At 39.7% G+C, this 21,483-nt stretch overlaps 1 protein-coding gene across 2 annotated transcripts; it reads right to left on the reverse strand.

Moving 5' to 3' along the window:
* Positions 1-11: 11 nt before the first annotated feature.
* On the reverse strand, positions 12-21,381 carry LOC134746318 (valine--tRNA ligase). 2 transcript variants are annotated; one of them, XM_063680713.1, is made up of 19 exons: positions 21,143-21,381; positions 20,524-20,691; positions 17,755-17,888; positions 16,956-17,114; positions 16,084-16,345; positions 14,734-14,864; positions 13,202-13,299; positions 11,687-11,811; positions 11,148-11,293; positions 10,456-10,648; positions 8,059-8,142; positions 6,583-6,777; positions 6,175-6,281; positions 4,979-5,206; positions 4,314-4,455; positions 2,806-2,976; positions 1,988-2,182; positions 997-1,281; positions 12-492 (listed from the first exon to the last, which is right to left on the reverse strand). In XM_063680713.1, the coding sequence occupies exons 1-19, from the start codon at positions 21,305-21,307 to the stop codon at positions 277-279; spliced, it is 3,204 nt and encodes a 1,067-aa protein (XP_063536783.1). In that variant the 5' UTR covers positions 21,308-21,381; the 3' UTR covers positions 12-276. The 2 variants fall into 2 exon arrangements, with proteins under 2 accessions (XP_063536783.1, XP_063536785.1); XM_063680715.1 differs by lacking the exon at positions 8,059-8,142 and having other exon boundaries at positions 21,143-21,380.
* Between the last annotated feature and the right edge of the window lie 102 nt (positions 21,382-21,483).

Raw genomic sequence — 21,483 nt, forward strand, 5'->3', positions numbered from 1 at the left:
AATAGACACTGTAAAAAAGCGACACTTTATTGCAAAAACAAAATAAATAAATAAATAAACAGATGTAAAAATCTTCCGCATAAACTAGCATGTTTCATGTACAATCCAGAACAACTTGTGAAAAACCGATTAAAATTGCCAATTTGATAACTCAATGTATAAAATATTTATACCCTATCAGTGGTATCACTAGTCATTAGACGAATACTATTCGTGACCCTAATGCTTCAAGCATAAGGTTCTAAATTGGTTAACAAATGTCTATCTAGTTGACGGTTACATAAGTTTGAGCGTTTCTATAGCGGCCTGTAACCTCGCGATCTCTCCCTGGGACTGCGCTAGTTTCTCGCTGTTGCCTTTCTGGACGTCGGCGGGCACTTTGGTCGCGTAGTCATCGGCGGCCATAGCTTGGGATAACTTGGTGATGGTTTGAGACAGGGTGTCTTTCTTCTTTTCTAGTTTGGTTATCTCCTTTTGAGGGTCGATGAGCCCCTGTAAACAAATTGTAAGTTAGATTCTGGTTTCTGTCTGATTTTCCTGCCTAGAGCCTAAAAAGGTCAAATGAGCCCCACTTAAATATTTATTTTATTCTGTTTTTAGTATTTGTTGTTGTAGCGGCAACAGAAATACATCATCTGTGAAAATTTCAACTGTCTAGCTATCACGGTTCGTGAGATACAGCCTGGTGACAGACAGACGGACAGCGGAGTCTTAGTAATAGGGTCCCGTTTTTACCCTTTGTACGGAACCCTAAAAATACGCGAATTTGCCAATGTCAACCTTAACTTATTTTTCAAACACGAAAGGTACGGTGACAGGTGTCATCTCAATAAGATTTTGGGAGATTTGGCGTTTTGAGGTTACAGTGTAGGGAGTTGACATCTGTCACGGTACCCTTCGTGTTTAAACAATACTAATATAGTATTGTAGCATTATCTATCTAATCTCTGTCTGTATAAATGACCCTACTGAGTATGAGTTTATACAAATACCAACCTTAAGCACAAGATGCACTTCAATCTTATCCGACACTGTCAATATCGAGCATCCAACCGGTGGCTTTTCTTCAGACAATTCACTATTGGCCAAACTCTGCAAATTCTTGAATAGTCCCTTGAGTTCTGCCACTTTAAGTTTGGGACTCAACACAAGGTGTGCGGTGGTCTTCTGTTTGTTGGTGAGGTTGTACTCGGCGCGGGTTGAGCGGATGAGGTGGATCATTTTGAGTACTGTGTCGACGTCAGATTCGAGGTCTTCTGAGCGCCATGGGGCGTCCGATTCCTGCAAACGATTTTTTGTACAATTTGCTAAAGGTGATAGGGGTTGGTGGGAAATGAGACAATTGGATATTAAATCCATTGGTCGCTTTTATATTTTATCGCGGACATCCAGCTCCGTTCCGATAAAGCAGGAGCTACCTATGACCAGGTACTCGTACATCATAATCATAACTGTTATTTTGACAAATGGCCCAAACCTTAAGCCCTAAAATGCCCTAAATCGTTTCGGGTTACCTTATTAGATTATTTCTTTCAACATGACAGTAAGATACTATGCTTTACTACTATAACTACTACCTTAAAAATCAAGAGGTTTATCTTCAACTAACAGTAGGATAACTAGCTACACGTATCGTTTCGCAGCTCTTATCCTTGCGAGGCGGCTCTGATACAGGTCTCGAGTGAGCAAAGGCATGAAGGGATTAACTAATTTGCGTCCGTGATCTAACCGCTCTTTCTGTACTAAATAAAAAATCAAGCAACCTAAAATAGACTTAAAGCCTTTTAAAATCAACTTACAGAAGGATAATTAGCAACGCACATCGATTCAGAGCTCTTATCTTTCCGAGTCAGCCTCTGGTACAGACTTTCAGGGAAAGGCATGAAGGGACTGACTAATTTGAGTCGCTCTTTCCGTAGTAATTACAACCTCCAGTAAATTAAAATAGACTTAAAGCCTTGCAGGGTAAGGTTTAAAATCAACTTACAGTAGGATAACTAGCCACGCAGATGGTTTCACAGCTCTTATCCTTCCTAGGCAGCCTCTGGTACAGATCTTCAGTGAGGAAAGGCATGAAGGGACTGAGTAGTTTGAGTCCGTAGTCCAGGGTGGTGTAGAGGGTGCGCCAGGCGACTTCCTTCGCGCTGTCGGTGCCGGAGGCGAATACGGGTTTAAGGTATTCCTGTAAAATAAAGTAGTAGTAGTAAGTAGTAAATCACTTTATTGTACAAAACAAAAATTGTTAACATGAAATTCATTTAAATTTAGGTACAAAGGCGAGCTTATCCCTATAAGGGATTTCTTCCAGCTAACCTTAGAGTAAATGAGTGGAAAATTCGAATTAGATAGATAGACAAACTTACAGAACGTACAATAATATTTAAAAAGGAAAACTACAATATTAACGTCTACGAATAACTAAAATACATCAATAGCATTATGCAATAAAATAAATATGTACTAGCATACATAAATATATAGTACTAAATAAATATTAAATAAATATATATATATATATATATATATATATATATATATAACATATAAATGAAATATATATATTAGCACTCAACCAAATCACAGTTCGTGGGAAAGCCAAAGCTTTTTCAGATTAACTTTGAGTGATGCTACAGACCGGGACCGTTTGAGCGACAGGGGCAACTCGTTCCACAACTTCACCGCGCGCACTGTGACTGAATTTGCGTACGTTCGAGACTTAAATTGGACATATTAATGATATTTGTGTAGATCCTACTGTTATTTTGGTATGTGGGATATAATAAAAGATTTGAGCTAATTCCTTACCAAGTAAACGTCGCAGAGGTCATACAGCCACAAGTTGTAGCAGTGCGTGGTGGCGGACGGGAAGTCGTAGTCGAGGAAGCCGGCGTTCACTCTGCTGGCCGCCAGCGCCACGCGGGACAGCATCCAGCGGTCCATCGGCGCCAGGGTACTGGGTAGCAAGGGTGCGAACACCTGGGGAGAAGTAGTGTACGTTTTAGTACGAATAGGGGATATTACTGCAATGTTCTGCCACCAGAGTGCAGCACTAACCTTTTTAGTAAACCATAGAGTAACTTATACATACTACACCTTTAACAGGTTTTTGACAAGTTTTCAGAGATAATAAAATATGACATTGGTGCATCAAGGCGGTTTTTTTTACAGAGGACCTACCGAGAAACGCGAATCCGAAATTTCGCTATCTGCCTCTTCGTTGCTCGAATATGCAAGAGTGACAGATGTTAGATAACGAAATGTCGATTTTCTTGTTTCGCGATAGACCTTCAGATTGTGGTAGTGGCGCCACCTACGCAGAGTTATTAGAACAGGATATTGTCCAAAATATCCCCTTATTATTATTATATTATATTGCCCTTTGGTTAGCCCAGCCAGATAACGAACTTTCATTCAAACTATCTCCTTTATTTAACATTTCATTACCTAAATCTTCATTAAGTTAAGTACACATACTCGTATGATTAGAATTTTCAATTTATCAGTAATATGTGACGTACAGAGAGCTACAAAAGTGTATATACACTTTATGAATTAATTCCATTCATAAAGTACGTAGGTATGCTCTTTTGCAGCTGTGTGTACATCACAAAAAATGTAACAGATAGTTGCTACTCTATCATACGATCATGTCATGTCCCAAATTAAGACACCTCTAGTTTAATATAACATTACAATGGAGTATTTTACTACTAGTCAAATCAGTTTCTTTATTCGAACTGTCAAAACGATTTTGCTACTATGGAATTTATATGAAACACTAGCATGTGACGTCACAATCAAACTACCTACTCTTTACAGTTTTATACGGGTTTTAAACTAGAAATTGTGTCTAAAAATAACTGCTGTCTACGCTTCTCTATTAGTCTTCTGGTGCTTTATTTTACGCATGGTGTAAAATAATTTTTTTTAATACACTCAAATACCCTATTAAGTAGATTTGGAGTTCAATTTTGATCTCCTAACAGCAGTCCGGGGAAATAAAAAAAATGTTTACTTACTTCAAGTACGGCGTCCTTAGGGAAGTACATGAGCAAAACTTGGTGGTATTCCACAGCTTGTTACAGAAGAAGCGGTAGCCCTGCACGCGCTTAGTTAGGCTAGGTTTAGGTTAGGGTCACAGGGCGACCCTGTCAACACGTTATAGTACCTCGAACACGGCGTCCTTGGGGAAGTACATGAGCGCGAACTTGGCGGTGTTCCACAGCTTGTTGCAGAAGAAGCGGTAGCCCTGCTCGCGCTTAGTTAGGTTCAGGTTAGGGTCACAGGGCGACCCTGTCAACACGTTATAGTACCTCGAACACGGCGTCCTTGGGGAAGTACATGAGCGCGAACTTGGCGGTGTTCCACAGCTTGTTGCAGAAGAACCGGTAGCCCTGCACGCGCTGCACGTCCAGGTTCAGGTCGCGGCCTTGCGTCATCGCGCATAAGGCGAACCTATCGAAAACTTCACGTTACAGCTTTTGCACTAATATGGTTTTATAGAATATGTGTTAGACTAGAGTCCAACTGAGCTAAACTTGCACCGATTTGAACAGAACAAAGTGGTATTAATGATGAAAGTCATAGAAATTTGGCATTAATGATGACATTGCCGCACTTTGTCATTGTAAATGCCATGCAGAGTTAGCTTGCTCCGACTGTAAATCATACATAGAGGAAGAGGCATAGTCAGCGCCCACAAAGAGGAGTTATTGCAGTAACATGGTTTTATTGTAACAGGAAACCTGCTTACCTCAAAGCATCAGTCCCGCACTCCGGAATCCCATTAGGATAGTCCTGCTTCTGTCCCGCTTTAGCTCTCTCTATCTCTTTCGGGTCCAGATTATAGTCCAGCAGTTGATTGTGCAGCTGTTCTAAGGTCCACGAGCCACCAGGTCGATCACATTGCCACTAATACACTGTTTTAAGCTAATTTGGCCAACACCTGGAAATCCAGACGTTCCAGACTAAAGCTTACCTCAACGCATCGGTTCCGCATTCCGGAATCCCATTAGGATAGTCCTGCTTCTGTCCCGCTTTAGCTCTCTCTATCTCTTTTGGGTCCAGGTTAGACTCCAGGAGTTGGTTATGCAGCTGTTCGAGGGTCACTCCGCGGACCACGTCCACGGGGTCGATGACGTTTCCGAGAGACTTGGACATCTTGCGGCCGTGGGCGTCGCGGACCATGGGGTGCAGGTATATCTCTCTGTTGAATAGAACACCCACTTAGTAATAATCACAGAATAAAGAATAGTACTAGCATAGAGTAACTTATACTAGAGCGGTACTGTCATAGTAAATTTTGTAACCACAGTAAATCACTGCCATCTATCGACCCACTTTAAAACTAAAAATGAAGATTTATAAAAATACGATAAAATGTATTTAAATATTTGCATTAATTATTTTTATGATTTTGACCCATGTTCTTTCACTTATATGCGTTAAAATTGTTAAATAACAAACGAAACCGTCATCGCCATCTATACGACAGTAGGCCAAAGCTAGTAACGCCCTCTGATCGAGAATCAAATTTTCTTGATTTTCGAGGCACGTTTTTTTCTTAGACTGTATCTATCTATTACGGAGTTATATCTATCTTTGGTACCAGGTACAGAAGATTCACTCTCTAACAAAACGCGTCTATAACGACAGATATGACCGCTAGGTGGCGCAAGTGCGAACAGGCGTCCCTTCCGTAGCGGTTAAATAGTAGCGGTGCGCGGCAATTACTATGGCTAGACCTCAGAACTGGGGGCGGCCGCATGTACTTGTAGCGGCGCGACGAAATCGCGGAGTGAGTCACGCCTGGTATTATGTAAATCAAGAACTAACTTAATTACTAAATATGTGCCTTTGGTTTATAAAATGACAATTCGGGAATGAAATAAATAATACTGTGGGCCTAGTAAAAAAGGGAACCAGTCCTTAAGCCCTTTTACAACTGCGCTGCCCGAGACTTGTACCCTTTTTCACTAGGGCCACAGAATGATCTTCTTGGTGATAATTTTCTGAGACCAGCGGCGGTAGTACGGTCGCATTTTTATCGCTTGTCACCATGTCTGTCACGTTCTAACAAGTAAGTGATGGGCACAGTGACAGGCGATAAAAATGGAACCATGCTGCGCCCGCTGATATGTAAGAGGATAGCAAGATTTAGGGAAAATGCCTTACTTGAAGGGCAGTTTGCCCATAAGCCGCTGTCCAAAGAACACCATTCGCGCCACCCAGAAGAACAGGATATCGTGGCCGGTTTCCAGCAGTGCCCCTGGGTAGAACGCCTGTGAAAAAAATTAGCGCTCGTATACACCTAAGTATTGATTATTTTCTTCCTTTATAACGAAAATAACGCGAAAATAAAAGGATTGTACCTGAAGGTACTCAGTCGGGTCGGCTCAGCCGAATATAGTGAAGGGGATGCCAGAATGAGAACCACGTGTTCAACACAATTCGCCAGTTTGACGTCGGAAGTCGGTACATTGTATTTGGCGGAGATTTTCTTAGCCTCCTACGAATATATCTCTTATTCCTTTATACCTCTGATACAACGAAAGAGATGCAACGAGAATATAAGGACCGTACCTGAAGGTCCTCTGTCTGGTCGGGCCACCCGAATATCGCGAACGGGAACAGCCCTGAAGAGAACCACGTGTCTAAAACATCTTCGTCTCGCACCAGTTTGACGTCGGAGGCCGGTACGTTGTATTTGGCGGAGGCTTTCTTTAGCGCGTCTTCTTCTGTATGTGCTGACACCCAGAGTTCGTCGCTGGCTTGTGTCTGGTGGAAAATGGTGGGTTAGATATTGTTGTGGCAGTGTCAATGTTTAAATTATGGTTCTGAACACTGTTATTGATTCCCAGAAACAGTGAAAATTATGTTAAACGTTTCAAAAACACAAAATTTGCGTGTTATATTTCATCAACATTGGCGAGCCTTATTATAACATAATGAGAAAGATAACTGTTGAGAAAACAATATGAAAACCATGCTGTAAAAAAAACAATAACACAACAAGCACATAGTATTTAAATCATTTTACGGTTTAGACTCACTTGTTTTAGTCACTCGCGCGACATGCGACTAAAACAAGTGAGTCTAAACCGTAAAATGATTTAATGTTAGTATGTCTCACAACAGTTTAAATTCGACATAGTATTTAAATAATTTTAACAACATTAGTTAACTGCATAATTAAATATTTTTCATGGTGTGGTATCGATAAAGGAATTGTAGTGCATTTAAGTATGTATGTATAAAATATTGGACGTTTTCTGTGGTTTTTGATGTGATGAGTTATGACAGAATAGGGTATTCGACTGTATTTAAAATAGATTATTTTACACCATGCAAGATAGCAGTTATTTTTAGACACAATTTCTATTTTAAAACTCGTATAAAACTTTAAAGAGTAGTTAATTTGATTGTGACGTGATAGTATTTCATTTAAATTCCATAGTAGCAAAATAGTTGTGACAGTTCGTTTGACTAGTAGTCAAATATCCTATTTTATATTTTTGCAATATATGTAGTGTCAACGAAAATGGCAGCTGAACACAAAATGTATGTTATAGGTATAAAACATTAATGTAACAAAGCGAAGGATTTTTAACGTTTTTTTTTAAATGATGTATGATCCATTCGACATGTATCTAATCTATCTAAAAGGCCACTGAAATTCATTTATCTAGTTACGTCCTTTAAATTTGTTACATAGAAAGCGACACAATTTAACAACGACATTTTTAGTTTTATGAATCGGTACTCATAAAACTAAAAATGTCGTTGTTAAATTGTGTCTCTTTCTAGGTAACAAACTTAAAATGGAATGTGATGGAATGGTGTTACTTTGATCAATTTCAAAATTCATTTTTATTTATCTCCCCGAATATGGAATCTAAAAAAAAAATGACTATCTGTTTTTGCTCCTATATTGATTTCAAAAAAAAATGTTTTTATTAATGTATCCCTTGAAAAAAGAATCTAAAGTGGTGATCAAGTTTTTATGAGTAGTAAGTTAGCCAGAGTAGACATGCACAGATGACACTAGAGTAGACATACGGTGTGCTTGCGCGAGCGGATGCGCGCGCTCTTCTTGCGGCCGGAGCGCGTGCGGCGCCGCCGCGGCGCAGCCTTCGATGTATCCTTGCAGCGTTAAACAACACACCTATTTAATGTTTATTTTCACTTCTCATGCTCGTAAAGTCCGACTTTAAGTAGTGCGTAGGCGACATAAAGTTGCTTATTATGTTCTAGAGCATAAAGTAAAAAAAATCATCTATTACGACCCTTATTGACTTAGCAATAAAGTCCTGCATCTGCCATACAAACTGCCAGCCCTGCCGGCGCGCTCCGCGCCCCCGACCCGACACAACCGAGTACAATTTACTTTAGTCTTGAATAAATACGGTAAAGTAACCTATAATATTGGATATTTTTGTATATTTTACTCACAATCGAACTGAAAAGCAGAGTGTATTACTCAGGCATAAATGTCCATTTTTATCCTCGACTATATTGGTCCTCGCTGCGCTCGAACCAATAAATTGCCTCGGATAAAAATGGATGGTTTTATGCCCTTGTTGTACAATCTACTATTACATTTGCTGCCCGACAACGGCAGTGTGGGGACACTCCTCCTTTCGGGCTTTCTCGGCTCCGTTCGGCTCAGCATTGCTCCGATTATTGGGGTTGCGACGTCCCTTTGCGTGCACGACCACAGATAAGATGACTTGAATATTGACAACCCTAAATAGCCGAAAGGGATAGTGCCATACATTAGAAAGGGACAGCGTGATTCGTCCCTGAATCGCTGTCAAACTTCGGTTTTGCAGGAAGTGTCCTTTCTGTACGGTAGTACTATTATTTATTCTGTGACAACGGCAGGGTTCATTTTACAGCTTGGCACCAAAATATGTGAACTTACAGACGATTTCCTTCTAGCCAATGGGCCGCTGTACAAATTTCGTAAATCATTTCCTCTGAGGCGAACTTGTACAATACTCTAGGTAGAGTTGTATCACGACTACTTGCGAACGCAACAATATGTAGAAATGGCCCTGAAGAAGTTGTCCAATAGGGACTTTTGTTATGACAACAGTTAATATATTCCTTATATTATCAATTATGTGATGATAATAATTTATATTCTAATGTTCGACATGTAATATTTTAAGAATATTATGAATAAATGAGTATGAGTATATTTCAGTAAATAATATGTGACTTTCCATCACAGAAGGGTCCTTATGGCTCAAGTAAGTGCAATAAGGACCTTTTTATCTGAAATTTCAACAGAAATTCTGATATAATAATCTTTATTGAACATGAAGCATAAAGGACCCTTATCTACCTATGGAAAGCCACATATAGCGTTTGAATTAGGTACCTCTGAATGCGGCAACGTCACACGATAGGCCGGTATGCGATGTCCCCACCACAACTGTTGGTGGAAATGCACCAATCACGGATGCCCTCCGTCCAGTGGTACCAGGTTTTCTCGAGGGCATCGGGGATGATCTTGAAATTACCTCTAACTGCGGCAACGTCACATGATAGGCTGGAATGCGATGTCCCCACCACATCTGTCTTGAAATGCACCAATCACGGATACCCTCCATCCAGTGGTACCAGGTTTTCGTCCAGAACAACCTTGAACTATTACCTCTGAATGCGGCAAAGGCACACGATAGGCCGGAATCCTATGTCCCCACCACAGCTGTCTTGAAATGCACCAATCACGGATACCCTCCATCCAGTGGTACCAGGTTTTCGTCAAGAACAACCTTGAACTATTACCTCTGAATGCGGCAAAGGCACACGATAGGCCGGAATCCTATGTCCCCACCACAGCTGTCTTGAAATGCACCAATCACGGATACCCTCCATCCAGTGGTACCAGGTTTTCGTCCAGAACAACCTTGAATTATTACCTCTGAATGCGGCAAAGGCACACGATAGGCCGGAATCCTATGTCCCCACCACAGCTGTCTGGAAATGCACCAATCACGGATACCCTCCATCCAGTGGTACCAGGTTTTCGTCCAGAACAACCTTGAACTATTACCTCTGAATGCGACAAAGGCACACGATAGGCCGGAATCCTATGTCCCCACCACAGCTGTCTGGAAATGCACCAATCACGGATGCCCTTCATCCAGTGGTACCAGGTTTTCATTAACCAAGTATTTACCTCTTAATGTGGCAACGTCACACGATAGGCCGGGATACGATGTCCCCACCACAGCTGTCTGGAAATGCACCAATCACGGATGCCCTCCATCCTGTGGTACCACGTTTTCTCGTGCGCGTCGGAGATGATCTTGAAATTACCTCTAACTGCGGCAACGTCACATGATAGGCTGGAATGCGATGTCCCCACCACAGCTGTCTGGAAATGCACCAATCACGGATGCCCTCCGTCCAGTGGTACCAGGTTTTCATTAACCAAGTATTTACCTCTGAATGCGGCAACGTCACACGATAGGCCGGAATGCGATGTCCCCACCACAGCTGTCTGGAAATGCACCAATCACGGATGCCCTCCATCCAGTGGTACCACGTTTTCTCGTGCGCGTCTGGTATGATCTTGAGTTCGCCAGTTTTGACGGCCTTGATGGCTTCGGCGGCCATTTTGTCGCACCGGATGTACCTAGGAAGAAAAATAGGTTCAGACATAAGTACGTATGTTTTGTTCTATGTAAAATTGGTGACACATGCTCACATCCCTAAATTTAGCTCCTGTATCTATCTGGGCCAACGATTCATTGGGCGAAACGGCCAAGCTATACATTTTGACTAAGGTGTAGAGTTTGTGCAGCTAGGGCTTGCAGAGTTAGAAGCTTGGCTCTACAAGAGATCTGAAAACTTTTTGAAAGTGCGAGCCTTGTGGTTTCGTCTTGGCAACATTTTACTTGAAATGTTTTTGGTGGGATCCTTTACTTTCGTAAACAGACAAAATCATTTTCTTTCTAGTAGTTGCCCTCACTGACCCAAAAAGAAAATCCATCCTGTATACTAGTGTCAGAATAGTGTTTGTCCGTTTTCGCGATGCATACTACAAACAGTTTTTACAGTATTTTATTTAACTCATCTGTTGTTACTTTGTTAATTATGTTTATGTAAAAACTGATAAACAAAATAGTACTCACCATTGTGGCTTGAGCATGGGTTCCACCACGTCCTTAGAGCGACTGCAGAGCGGTACCACCATAGCGTGGTCCTTGGTCTCCTTGTATAGCTTCAAGCTGTCTAACGTCTTGATTATGCTGCGACGGACGTCGAAACGCTTCATGCCCTGGGGAATTTAGATTTAATTATAACTGGATAACGTTGAAAATACATTGGCAAAACATTTATAAAAATCAAAGGCGCTTCAAAACCATATGCGTTGTCAGACGCTTGATTTTCAACCTTAACCCTACATACAGAAGGTGGTATTGTAATACTACCAAGAGTGACCCAGGGTCAAGTGTGCTAGCCGTTTGATTTTCAACCTTAAGCCTATATACACAAAGTACTTTTTCCAGAAAGGGCCGCAGTGGTCGAGCATCCGGCCCTGTACTATACGTTTGATTTTCAACCTTAATTCCATATCCATAAGGCACTGTACCGCAGCATCGTACCCTCCCAGCTACAAGTGCTGGCCGTTTGATTTTCAACCCTAACCCTATACATATTAGGTAGTTACCGAGAATGCACCGCAGTTGTCAAGCGTGCGACCCTCGTCGTCGAAGATGGTAATAAATGGTAGGTTATGCCGCTTGCCGATCTCGTAGTCGTTGGGGTCGTGGGCTGGAGTTATCTTCACGGCACCTGACAACAGTTATTTTTATAAATTGACCAAGTTATTTTAATCATTCAGAATGTCAGTAATAATTATTATTTTTTTAACACTACCTATCGAACAATAATAATAACATAGATATACTAAATACGAAGAGGTTTTTTTTTTATAGTTGATCTTGAATAACTTACGACTGACATTAGATTTGTGAGTCTTTGAGATAATTTACCCCCAATAAACCCCCATTATATTTTTAATTTTTTTTTATTTTATTTGCCGTATGCTTGATTGCCACCGACGTGGTATAAAAAAAGTTTTTTTTGAACGCCAAAATGATGGTGACCGTTGCGTTTCCTGCACATTATCATTGTCATGGCACGGAGATGGGACAGTGCACTAATTAGGCACTGGAGCTCCCAGCATCTTAGTTTAGGTACTAACATAGTAATTTAAGTATATTTGTAACTAACAAAACATGGATTGTGTCATCCGAAATTTTATTTTTATTTTTTAGGGTTCCGTACCCAAAGGGTAAAAATGGGACCCTATTACTAAGACTCGGCTGTCCGTCTGTCTGTCTGTCACCAGGCTGTATCTCATGAACCGTGATAGCTAGACAGTTGAAATTTTCACAGATGATGTATTTTTGTTGCCGCTATAACAACAAATACTAAAAAGTACGGAACCCTCGGTGCGCGAGTCCGACTCGCACTTGGCCGGTTTTTTATTTATTATCTCTTATCACTATCAGATATTGCATGTTCGAGATTACATAACAAATGTATTTTTGATGCCCCAGTTTAACAAACAAAAATATATAAGAAATATCGAATATTTATATAACAAAGTCCCAACTGATAAAGCGAATTTACCACTTAACAAGTTTAAGACACACATTGTCAAGTAAGGCGTACTACACTGTAAATGATTTTATAAACGATCTCTAAGAAGTATGTATATTCAATGTTGACGTGTAAAAGTGCCCTTGTGGCCTATTTGCTGAATAAATGTTGAAGTTTGAATAGAAAACACAATAGGGGTATTCCTTACATTTTATCCAAAAAAATATTGTACAGCAACTATATACATAAACGCAATATTTCACCGACAAAAACGAAATTTTCTTATTTTGTCCATACATTCAAAATGTGCTCTCAGTGAACTTGACGTCACGTTCATTTATCGTTTAGTTAGAAGCGTTTCGCGAGTGAAGTACGACTGTCGGGCTTTGACTATCATTTCTGACTTTTGTATTGCTTTAATGCAATGGGTCCCATATAGACATTTGATCCTAAAAATAAACCTGATCGATTGATACCATTAATAAAAATTTGTCATATAGCCTATTTACAGCAATACTACAAGTAGTTTATTATCCAGCCAACCAACCAAAACAAACCAAACCAAACCAAAACTAACCAGTTCCGAAGTTCATGTCGACATACTCGTCTGCTATGACCGGCATCTTCCGTTTGCTGATGGGATGAATGAGGTGCTTGCCTATCAAGTGCTTGTACCTGACAATAAAAAAGTTTAGTTAGAATTACAGTATTTTAACAGTTGTTGTTAGATAGATATTAGTGCCATCTATATAGTTTTTCACTTCTCATGCTCGTAAAGTTCGACTTTAAGTCGTGCGTAGACGACATAAAGTTGCTTATTATGTTCAAGAGCATAAAGTAAAGTCATCTATTACGACCCTTATTGACTTAACAATAAAGTCCAAAATCTGCCATACAAACTGCCAGCCCTGCCGGCGCGCCCGACCGGTGCAACCGAGTACAATTTACTTTAGTCTTGAATAAATACGGTAAAATAACCTACAATATTGAATATTTTTTGTATATTTTACTCACACTCGAAGTGAAAAGCAGTGTATAATTCAGGCATAAATGTCCATTTTTATCCTCGACTATATTGGTCCTCGCTGCGCTCGAACCAATAAATTGCCTAGGATAAAAATGGATCGCTTTATGCCCTTGTTGTACAATCTACTATTAGATTTCATAGTTTTAGTTCTGGTTTTAATTTTACCAGGCTTTAAAATCACGTACTCCTAGGACTTACTTCGGCACATAAAGCTGAGTGAGGACTTTTCAGCGCAATTTTCCAATGTTCCATTAAATATAAATTTATACACATACCTTGTAACTTTTTTTGTGCTTATAAATATTTCTTATCTGATCTATTTTAAAAATTGCATGTGTCATTATGTACTTGAGTTAGTCCTTATTTAAAACGTAATCTCCCTTCCCCATCACCCGTAGTACTCCTTTTCTCTCGACAGTCATTTCGCATAAACTCCGAGTTAAAAGGTATTCGCCTTTTCCCAGGTTATAAAATATCTGTGTCAGATTTTAGCCGAATCCATTCGCGAAACAAGAAAATCGAAGTTTCGCTATCTAACATCTCTGTCACTTGCATAGACGACCGGTCTGGCTTAGTGGGTAGTGACCCTGCCTGTGAAGCCGATGGTCCTGGGTTCGAATCCCGGTAAGGGCATTTATTTGTGTGATGAGCACAGATATTTGTTCCTGAGTCATGGGTGTTTTCTATGTATTTAAGTATTTATATATTATGTATATCGTTGTCTGAGTACCCATAACACAAGCCTCCTTGGGCTTACCGTGGGACTTAGTCAATCTGTGTAAGAATGTCCTATAATATTTATTTATTTATTTATTTATATTCGAGCGACAAAGAGGCAGATAGCGAAATTTCGGATTCGCGTTTCCCGGTAGGTCTCCTGTAAACAAACCGCCTTGATGCATCAATGTCATATTTTATTATCTCTGAAAACTTGTCAAAACCCTGTTTAAGGTACATTATGTATAAGTTACTCTGTGGTTTACTAAAAAGGCTAGTGCTGCACTCTGGTGGCAGAACATTGCAGTAATATCCCCTATATACATGATCCAAATATCCAAAACTTTAACAGTCAGTCACAATACCTCTCATCATTAGGGTGCACAGCCACAGCGACGTCCCCGAGCATGGTTTCCACACGAGTAGTAGCCACGACGATTTCATCATCAGACCCTTCTGCCTTGTACGCGAAGTGTACCAGCACACCGAACTCCACCTATGGGAAAAAAGGCCATGATGCGGCGTCTCAAATGTGAACTTTATTTTGTATATCCTAAGGTTAACTTTAGACTGAATCTGTTGATTATGAAAGAATGGTTTCCACACGAAAAGGGCCACAACGCGTGCGCAGAAGCCTTGTACGCGAAGTGTACAAGCAGGCCGAATTCCACCTATGGGAAAATAGTAAGGCCATAATGATGCGACGTTTTAAATTTCAATATTTTATACATGTGAAGATCAGCTTCGCAATCAACAGAGGTATGTTGGTTAACTAAACTTAAATCAATCATATGTCCTAGTGTGGCCTATCATATGTCGGGCAGACGAAACGGAGCATTTCCACTCGGGTGAAGGAACACATAGCTGATGTCAAGCACCGTCGACCTAGGTCTGCTGTCTGTGAGCATGTCATGGATAAAGCCAATCACTCAATCAAGTTTGATAAGCCTCTGGTTCTTGCCAAGGAGAAGCGTTACATACCCAGAATGCTGCGCGAGGCCATTGAGATTAAGAAATATCCAAACTTTAATAGGGAAGATGGCTTTTCTCTACCACCAGCTTGGGATCCTGTAGTCCACCTGATAAAGGAGCAAGCGAGACATAGACTGTGAGACCGTAGTGTTGGATGATGCTGGACATTCTGATGTTTTGAAAAGATGTGTCCCGCCGAGTTTGTTGCCGGTCCCATATTGGGATACCCTCCTACAATTTAGGAGGGAATTAAATCTTCTCGGGTCCGTGGTGTAGGGTTGGAGCCGGCATAGTTTATTTTTATCGCGTATATATATATATCTTTACTTGAAAAATAATTATAGTGTATAACTAGCCTTATGAACCGATTTTGCATGTACAACCAGCCTTAAAGTTTGTAGTCTATGATTGTTCATTATTTTAGTATGTGGGTATTTTTGCATTTTGTAATTTTTCCTCAGTCACCCGTTGACCACGAACGCTGTAAAGAGTTCGAAACGTCGGGATGTATTATAAATTCAATATACGCGATATAATCCGTTTTCATAGTTTTATTTCTTAAATCAATCAGTTTACAGGTCCACCTTATTCATGCCAATATCTCAGGATAACGAAAAGAATACAGCAGTTTTCAGAGTACAACGACAAGCCTCTTCACTGAAGCCAGCATGGCGTAGCCATATAAAGGCCTTGTTGACCGCTGGTTTTTAGACAAGAAACTTTCAGTTAAAAGCTGAACCTACCTTCTGCTCATACCCCGGTATAGCCAACATGGTCCGTCCAGGCAACTCCACTTTATCCACCTCAATATCCGAGATAGCACTCTTAAGCGTACACGACCAGTTGACAAGTCTGTTCGCTCGGTAAATATCTCCTTCATCATGTAAACGTATGAAGGCTTCGTTGACGGCGCGACACATGGACGGGTCCATGGTGAAACGGGCGCGGGACCAGTCAAATGAGGAGCCTAGCGAGCGGAGCTGCTCGTAGATACGCCCGCCTTTTCTGGAAAGTAAACAGGAAATTAGTAAATTGTTGTAAGTAACAATTCAGCCATATTTGATTGATAGACGAACGCAACCAAGTGGTTCGCATTTGTTGCCCAAATCTGGCGAATACGACACATGCGTTGTCCACATTGTACTTCGTAACGCAGGTGAGCTGTAAACCCCCCCCAATACCTAAAAGTTACGTAACACCCAAGTGACCATTTTTACCTAAAAGTCACAATAATGTTCAGTAAGAGCAAGCGTGTATGAGAAATGTTATGCGAAAGAGGTATGTCAGGATCGTAGCAAGTGGAAATCCGTGGTTTCTGCCTACCACTCCGGTAAATAGGCGTGATTACTTATATATGTATTTTATTCCATAAAATAAAAACATTGTTACGTAACGCCTTGTTCCAAGCCCCCCTCCCGCCCCTGTAATGCATCGTAACGTTTTACAAGACGTTCCCCTTCCCCCCCCCCCCCCCCCCAATTGCGTTACGTAATATATCAACGCCCCCCCAACATAATAGAGTTTTTAGATTATGAGGAATGCAATGTCCTTACAATGTGTGGCTGCTTGTGTATGGTATGGCATTTAACAATCAGTAGTTTCCATAATAACTTACTCATTCTTCCACTCCCAGATGCGCTTGATGAACTCCTCTCTCCCCAAGTCGTGGCGTGTCTTCTTCTCTTCCCGCCACAGTTTCTTCTCCACTACCACTTGTGTGGCGATGCCGGCGTGGTCGCAGCCGGGGTTCCAGAGGGTTGTGCGACCATTCATTCTGGAAATAATGGTTAATATGAACAATGACTTTAATCACAGGGCGGACACGCTATACATCAAAAATTACTTGCGTTTCTATGTGTGAACGGCACGTCTGTACACGCGTCATAGTGTGAGTAAGGTGTGAGTGAGTGAGTGAGTAAAGTGTGTGTGAGTAAATAGTACTGAGCGGCCGGCAAACTGCCGTCAATCTGCTGTCGCGGGGCGAGGTAATTAGTGTCGGGGCGCGGCGGTGCTTGGCCGTTATGTATGATAATACTATTACTTATTCTGTGCTTTAATGTAAGTTTAACATCCTAATGCACAATACTTACTTCTGCTTACTGACAGATAAATACTGTGAAATTTATTTAACCCCCTAACAGTGATGATTAACAAACATAATACTCATACTTGTAATGCCGCATTTACATTCAGCCAAAGTGAGCCGGGAAGTCAGCAAAGGCAAGAACATACCTATCACAGATAAGTAATTTTGAAAATTATATCATGCGTAAATTTTGTATGAAAAAGTCGGCACACTTGGTTTCAATACAAATCGTGGTATTTGCGTCATCTAACGTATATATTAAATCTGTGATTCAAAATTAAACTATAATATAAACTGAAATAAATTGTTCTAAAGACTATCAACAAACCTGTGCCATCTAGTAATAGAGTCCTGCACAGCGTTTGTGAGTGCGTGGCCAAGATGCAGGGAGCCCGTGACATTAGGAGGAGGAAATACCATCACAAATTTGCCTTTCGGGTTCGGCTCCAATATTGACTTTCTCTGAAAATACAATATTTTTATATAAGTACGAAGACTTTTATGTTGCTATGCCCCTTAGTAGTATGCCAGACAGAGATGTTAATTATTTGAAATAAATGCATTTGAAATGCAAATACTAAATACAAAATACCTATTTCTATTTTGTATTTTAAATACTTTTATCGAAAACTATTTTGTATTTTATTCCAAATACTAAAAAGTACACGCATTTTGCATTTTGAAAAACTTTAAAATACAAAATGCTTTTTGTAACTTTTTAAGGTAAAACAGATGGTACAGGAACCGGGCGCGTGTGTCCATTCGACGCCAAAGAAAAGTAATTGTATTTTTCGATCTTTCTCTTTCTCTGACAACTCTATAGCTGTGATGTGACATTGACAACACCTTCGGAAGCGTTTGCAAACAAATGCCGCAGCCGCAGGCAGTGTATTTCGAAATATTATGCGATGCCGGTAAATGTGTAGAACATACAAATTATAATTAGGTGCAATTAAAACAATCGATCGATCGATTAAATGCCGCAATCATGAAGAATCGCATGCGATTTGTTGCAACAAGGATCTCCATAGAAACAGTACTGGTAGTGGTACCGCCGGCCACACCGTAGGAATATGAAAGACAGCCTGTTTGAACAATTAGTGGTACTGAAGACATCATTAAAGCCTGCAAAGATTTAAGGTTTTTTAAGTTCCTTTACCTTTCATTTTTACCTTTACAGAGTAAGGTATTTTATTTGAATAAAAGTATTTTGAAAATACCTATTTTGCATTTTGAATTTCAAATACCTTTTAGTGAAACTATTTTGTATATTTATTTGAAATAGGTAAAATATCAAAGTAATTGCATTTTTCATTTAAATACATTACACTACCTATTTTAAACCTCTCTGATGCCAGAAAACAGTAAATTAATTGTTAAGAAATTGTAATTTGAATAACTCAAAAACAAAGTAGGCCTGAACTATAAACATATGTTTAGAGACTAGATTATATTTCGTTGGGTGACGCAAAAGTCACTAAGTACCACCACAAGTTCATAGCCATAGTGAACCGTATTATTATCTGAATAAGGTTGATTTTTGTTTAATTATTTTTCAGTAATAAGTGAGTTTTGCTTGTCACCCGACGATTTATCCCTTAAAGGTAAGATGCAATGCATTGTAGTGTACTTATTATAATAAATGTGGACTTGGTCCCTTTTTCTTTAGTGTATGTTATCTATTTCAGTTTATAATGAGTCGTCCTAAATACCAAAAGCTTTTATGTCTTGATTGAATAATATCCAACTTTGGGACATCTCTAATTTTTTTATTTATTTATTTATTTATTTTCGGAGAACCAACAGCTATCAATTATACAATAGTTATATAAGTAAATAACAAAAAGCCAATTATAGGTTCCCACCAATAGCAACAAGTTAACACATAATTGGTGGTTAGCACTAAAATTTTACAACGTATTCAACTAATACTAATTTCAAAATGTGAATACCTGCTTATCAAATACCCACAATTCAATACTCTTAGTACACTGAGCTAAGAAAAACAAAACTTATTAATAAAATACATCAATCGATACAGTGATATTATTATGAATATGCTATCGCATATTACTATACTAAATACTAAATAAATGGGCTAATGCTAAATAAATGCTAATGGGTGGGCTAGTATAGCCACCAAGTGGATGCCGCAAAAGAAGCGCGGACGTGGCAGGCCCAGGCGGAGATGGCGGGACGACTTAGACACCTTCACTAATAACTGGCCGGAAACAGCTCAATAACGGGAGTCATGGAAATCTAAGGGAGAGGCCTTTGCCCAGCAGTGGGATACTACAGGTTATTAAAAAAAAAAAAAAAAGTCCCTGGCAAGCTTGGCCGAATTTCACCTCCCCCTTGACAAACGGAGTTTCGTTCTCATTTTAAAACTATGAGTTGGATTGTAATGAAACTTTGCACATACAGTGACATGAGGTATATCTATGCCTGTAATTAGTTTATATAACTCCAGCTTATAAAACAAACGAAACAGAGCAAAAACAAGTTTTGTATGAAAAACTTAAATTGGCTGTATTTTAACTATGGTATCTGAAGCTACATAAAGTAATTACAGGCAAAGATATACCTTATTCTATTGTAAGTACAAAGTTTCAGAGCAATCTAGCTAGGCATTTTTAAATGAGGTGTATGCAGAACCAAGCTTGCCGGGGACTCTTAACCTTTTGTATGTGCTGTCAAAAAATTGCTATTTAGCAATCTAGACAACTTCATGTTTAAGTTGAACATATATGGAGCAGATCTGCTACTAAGCATACCAAAGGTTAAGAAGAAAATTTCAATAATTTTATTATACTTGTCAAATAAATAAATATTATACCTAGGACATTCTTACACAGATTGACTAAGTCCCACAGTAAGCTCAAGAAGGCTTGTGTTGTGGGTACTTAGACAATGATATATATAATATACAAATACATAAATACATAGAAAACACCCAAGACTCAGGAACAAATATCTGTGCTCATCACACAAATAAATGCCCTTACCGGGATTCGAACCCAGGACCATCGGCTTCACAGGCAGGGTCACTACCCACTAGGCCAGACCGGTCGTCAAAGTTATCATTGATCTAACTTACCCCATATTCAGGCTTGAAGAAGCCCTGCTTCTCCCACCAGGAATACCAGGCAGCTTCCACATATCTGGGACTGTAGGCATCTGGCATAGGCCCAGTAAGATCTTTCTTCTCACCAGGCGCTGTGTTGGCAGTATACACTGCAGCCTCTTTTGTCTCCTTTGCTTTTTTCTATAAATAAAACAATTATCATTAAAAACTGTAATAGATGTCATATATTAAAGAAAAAGTAACGAAGCCCTCCAGCCTCCGCCAGGGATCCAGCCTTCACCACTGGAGGGCTTCGTCACTTTTTCTTTAATATATGACATATATTACAGTTTTTAATTTATATATAGTAGTGTGACTACTTAAAAAACACAAATCAAAATATTTAATAAAATAATTTGATTTGTTCCCAAACTTGTTAATTATCATTAAGTTTATATGTTTGCTGACGCAACACAATAGACAAATTACTATATTACTCATGCAAGGCTATCCATGTCCTTGTGGTTAGGGTACCACATCACTGTACTTTCACTTTATGTTCACAAGTAAACCAAACAATTGTTGTTATTACTAAAAGACGTTTCAAAATTGTTTATATTAAATAAGATATATTGTATCGTAAAAATATAACCTCAGGCTTATCTTTTTGCACAGCTGGCGCGATGCTTTTCTTGTCCAACTTGGCTTTTAGTTTATCTAATTTTGCAGCTTTTTTGGCTTCTTTCTCCAGCTGCTTGGCAGTCTTCTCTTGGGGTTGGTCCCCCGTTGAACCATTCTGTACCTCGTTGTCAGTCATGCTTTCATATAAATTTAAACCTAGAAACTGTTCACTGATGATACACCAGTACACCACACTACAAACTACAACGTATATATATAAAAGAGAGGAGAGCTACTGCGTGTAGCATGGGAAGGTAGGTGACGAAAAAGTGACACATGACACATTGTGCTTTTCGTAGTACGCATAACGCA

Source organism: Cydia strobilella, chromosome 12 (assembly GCF_947568885.1).
Source record: "Cydia strobilella chromosome 12, ilCydStro3.1, whole genome shotgun sequence".
In the NCBI taxonomy this organism is placed as follows: Eukaryota; Metazoa; Arthropoda; class Insecta; order Lepidoptera; family Tortricidae; genus Cydia; species Cydia strobilella.